The 4,095-nt window shown below is 48.7% G+C and overlaps 1 protein-coding gene across 1 annotated transcript; it reads right to left on the bottom strand.

Moving 5' to 3' along the window:
* Positions 1-33: 33 nt before the first annotated feature.
* LOC116379581 (HEAT repeat-containing protein 1-like) lies at positions 34-3,734 on the bottom strand. Its single transcript, XM_031841538.1, has 9 exons — positions 3,575-3,734; positions 3,271-3,482; positions 2,966-3,187; positions 2,415-2,516; positions 1,937-2,054; positions 1,738-1,845; positions 1,272-1,370; positions 1,005-1,093; positions 34-849 (listed from the first exon to the last, which is right to left on the bottom strand). The coding sequence occupies exons 2-9, from the start codon at positions 3,438-3,440 to the stop codon at positions 555-557; spliced, it is 1,203 nt and encodes a 400-aa protein (XP_031697398.1). The 5' UTR covers positions 3,441-3,482; positions 3,575-3,734; the 3' UTR covers positions 34-554.
* Positions 3,735-4,095: the final 361 nt, after the last annotated feature.

Here is a 4,095-nt window from a genome sequence, read left to right as displayed (position 1 = left end):
GAGACCACATGAGAACGAAAGAGACCACATGAGAACGAAAGAGACCACATGAGACCACATGAAACCACGACAGACCACATGAGACCACAAGAGACCACATGAAACCACAAGAGACCACATGAAACCACATGAAACCACAAGGGACTGCAAGAGACCACATGAGACCACATGAAACCACATGGTCTAAAGACTCAGAACCACCAGGAAAACCTCCTCCCACAGATGAAAGGAGACAGAGCGTGTTGGTCACAGTAAAGTCCTCTATGAAGCTCTGAGTTTCTCCGTCAGACATTTCATTTCACATTAGATCACTGAGCTCCTCCACTTCTCTTCTTCTGATGTTCTTATGTGTTGATGTGTTGACATTAGAACAACAAGGTTCTCTGTATTTAAAAGTTATATTTTACTGATTGTTGTTGTTTATTTCTTATTTTTTCTGAAGCACGTTGAGCTGCATGTTTGTATGAAAGGTGCTGTTTATTTCAATAGTTACCTCTGGACAGAGCCAGGCTAGCTGGTTCTGATCTTTATGCTAAGCTAAGCTAAGGAGAATCTTATGTTCCGGTATTTATATTATAAATGTTTCTTAATAACACTGTTTGCATGAACCTGACGAGACAGTTAAAGACATTTAAAGTTGATCCATCACCTTGAGCCCAGTTCAGGGTGAGCGGGTGTCGGAGGACGACGGAGCTCCGGGCAACGCAGGAGGCCAAGCGGAGCTCTGAGGAGGAGGTGATCACCAGGAAGGGCAGCAGCCTCCAGCCCGTCTTCTGCAGCAGCTCCGTGTCCCCTTTTCCCAGCCGGGGGTCGGACAGTAAACGCACCGCCTCCGTCAGAACCGGCAGCCTGCAGGAGACGACACGGAGTTCAGAGTTACTGACGACACCAGAAGGCATCGTTTACAGGACAGTCAGCAATAACGGATATGATGATGTCATTATGACGTGACATTATTTAGTTAGATTACATTCATGTTATGGATGTGTGTGTAGTTCACTGACCAGCGCTGAGCCACCGACAGATCGCCTCTGTGCAGCAGAGACAGTAAAGACGACACGGTGTCCTCGGGGTCCAACACGTCCAACAGCACCTGAACACAACAACCATCAGCTGATCCTATAAAACAACACTGTGCTGTTTGACCGATAGGGAGCGCCGCTGAAGCCTTCACTCATCCACCACACCTGTCCCCCACCGTCACACACCTGTCCCCCACCCTCACACACCTGTCCCCCACCGTCACACCTGTCCCCCACCGTCACACTGACCTCTAGGACTTTGAGAGCGGCGGACACGACCTCCGGCACGTCGTCCTTCAGTCGGTCCATGACGGCGTCTTTCAGGAAGACTTCGTCCAAACTCTGCTGCTGAGGAGAAACATGAGATGCATTTGTGGTTATTTATACCTGCAGTGTGTATTTACACCTGCAGTGTGTATTTATACCTACAGTGTGTGTTTACACCTGCAGTGTGCATTTATACCTACAGTGTGTATTTATACCTACAGTGTGTATTTATACCTGCAGTGTGTATCTTTATTATACTGTACATGATGTTTTTAATAATCAGAAAACAACGGGGCCCAGTTTGGAGCCTTGAGGAACACCAGAAGTGTGTTTGTAGACGAGGACATTATTCTGAAGTAGTTCCACAGAAGAATGAATATCTAAGAAGTAGCAGAGAGAACCAGTCCGTCTCCAGTGATTCTGACTTCACCTGCACTGTCTGCCGTACCTGTGCGGAGGTGATGACGTCCATCAGGTGATCCACCGCCGTCACTCTGACTGAAGGCTGCGGGTGTTTCAGACTGAGGAGCAGCGACGTGTCAGAGTCGCCCATTATCTAAACACAGGAAGGATTCATTAAGAACATGAACATCATAAGTTAGCAGACAAATACTTCTTAAGTACCAACAACACAATACTGTGTGTACCTGGTACTTCCCGCTGCTCATGGACAAAGAGAGGAACTGGTGGTAGAGATGTTTCTGCTCGCTGCTGCTGAGGTCGGTAACGTGAGCTGCGAGGACGCCGTCCAGAGCTGCACAGTATCTGAGGGAGGACAAACACAGAGCTAACGCTAACACAGAGCTAACGCTAACACAGAGCTAACGCTAATTCAGAGCTAATGCTAACTCAGAGCTAATGCTAACACAGAGCTAATGCTAACTCAGAGCCAATGCTAACACAGAGCCAATGCTAACACAGAGCCAATGCTAACACAGTGTTCCTCAAGATGGACTGATGTATTTTATATTTAAATAAGTAAATAGAAATGATGTCCAGCTGGGACTGATAGCAACAGACCAAACTATTAGTTTATAATAACAACGTTCTCTTAATCTGGTTAAAGATTAAACGGTAAAACACTAATAAATGAAGACCACCAGGTACAGCAGCAGGCGGACTCACCTGGACTCGAACAGGCGAACCAGAGGAAGGAGCCGGCGGTCGAGGGCCGACATGTCCTCAGCAGAGTGTTCAGTCTGACTCAGATACTCGTCCAGCATCAACCTGCAACACAAACACCTGAGATGAAGACTTCCTGTTTGTTGTGGTTTTACTGAACAGCAGCGACGTGAAGAAGAACAGACGGAGGAAAAGAAAACCGTATTATTATAATTGTTTCTATGATCCTCACTGTCAACCCTCTGAACACTAAAGTAGGTTCAGGTTTCGCTCCCGTCACATTTTTCTCTCTGTGGTCCTGATTTTCAAAATAAAAGTCTTGCTCCTCTAAGGAAACAGAATCTTCATGACTAGAAGTAGAGAGAACTAGAACACGTCTTTAGTGCAGAATAACACAGTTATGATGACATCAATCATTCTTATAGTCAATTATCATCTTATAGTTCTATATATTAAACTATTCACATGTTCCAGCCTCTCCTCTCCTCCCAACAACTCCCCACTGGATGAACAGACTTCTATCTTATCTTGAGCGAAGGTGAAGGTGTGTTTACCGAGCCACGGTTCGGTCCAGGCCGCCGGTCAGAGGGACGGACTGCAGGACGGATTCCAACACGGCGAGCTGGTCCGTCTGCGTCTCACCTGAGCCGCAGGTGAACCCGGCGTGGACCAGGTGAGGCAGCAGGTAGCGCAGCAGAGGGCCGACGTCGTGAGAAGCCGCCATGACCTGCAGCGTGGAGACCAGCGCCGGCATGGAGCTCAGACGCTCGAAGGCTCTGAGGGACAAAACAGAAGACGATGATTAACTGAGACGAGGCCACGCCCTCAGACCAGGTGCGACGCTGATTCCCGGTCCTACCTGGGCCCGGCAGAGCCCTCCTTCTGGTTCTGCAGCAGCACCACGAGGCAGCCCAGACCCTCCTTGGCCAACACGGGCTCCCTGAGCAGAGACTTGCTGACGTGGGCGGCGAGCGTGTCGACCAGACTCGCCTCCATCACCACCTTCACCGCCAGCTGGCACACGATCATGAGGGTGGCGGCTTTGTAGTCCGTCAGAGACGACTTCAGACCCTGAAGGGATGAGGAGGACTCTGATACCAGAACTTCATATGTGAAACGTTTCAGAAAGAAGAAGAAGAAGAAACGTCGTTACATTCCGTTACCTTCTGAACGAACGGCAGCAGTTTGGAAATGATGGCGTCGGACACTTTGTCCACAGCGTCCAGAGCCGGGACGATGGAGGAGGCGTAGAAGGAGAAGATCACTCTGAGCTGGGAGCAACTTCCAGAGTGACCCGAATACGCCTGAAGAAGGAGGAGGAGAAGAACAAGAAGATGGAGGAGAAGAAGAAGGAGGAGGAGAAGAACAAGAAGATGGAGGAGAAGAAGGAGGAGAAGAACAAGAAGGAGGAGAAGAACTAGGAGAAGGAGGATGAGAAGAACAAGAAGAAGGAGGAGGAGAACAAGAAGATGGAGGAGAAGAAGGGGGAGAAGAACAAGAAGGAGGAGGAGGAGGAGAACAAGAAGGAGGAGGAGGAGAAGAACAAAAAGATGGAGGAGAAGAAGGAGAAGAACAAAAAGATGGAGGAGAAGAACAAGAAGGTGGAGGAGAACAAGAAGGAGGAGGAGAACAAGAAGATGAAGGAGGAGAAGAACAAGAAGATGAAGGAGAACAACGAGGAGGA

Source organism: Anarrhichthys ocellatus, unplaced genomic scaffold (genome assembly GCF_004355925.1).
Source record: "Anarrhichthys ocellatus isolate YVR2014 unplaced genomic scaffold, GSC_Weel_1.0 scaffold4635, whole genome shotgun sequence".
NCBI classification, from domain to species: Eukaryota; Metazoa; Chordata; class Actinopteri; order Perciformes; family Anarhichadidae; genus Anarrhichthys; species Anarrhichthys ocellatus.
Note: the sequence above shows the minus strand (reverse complement) of the source record. Positions and strands in the feature narration are given on the sequence as shown.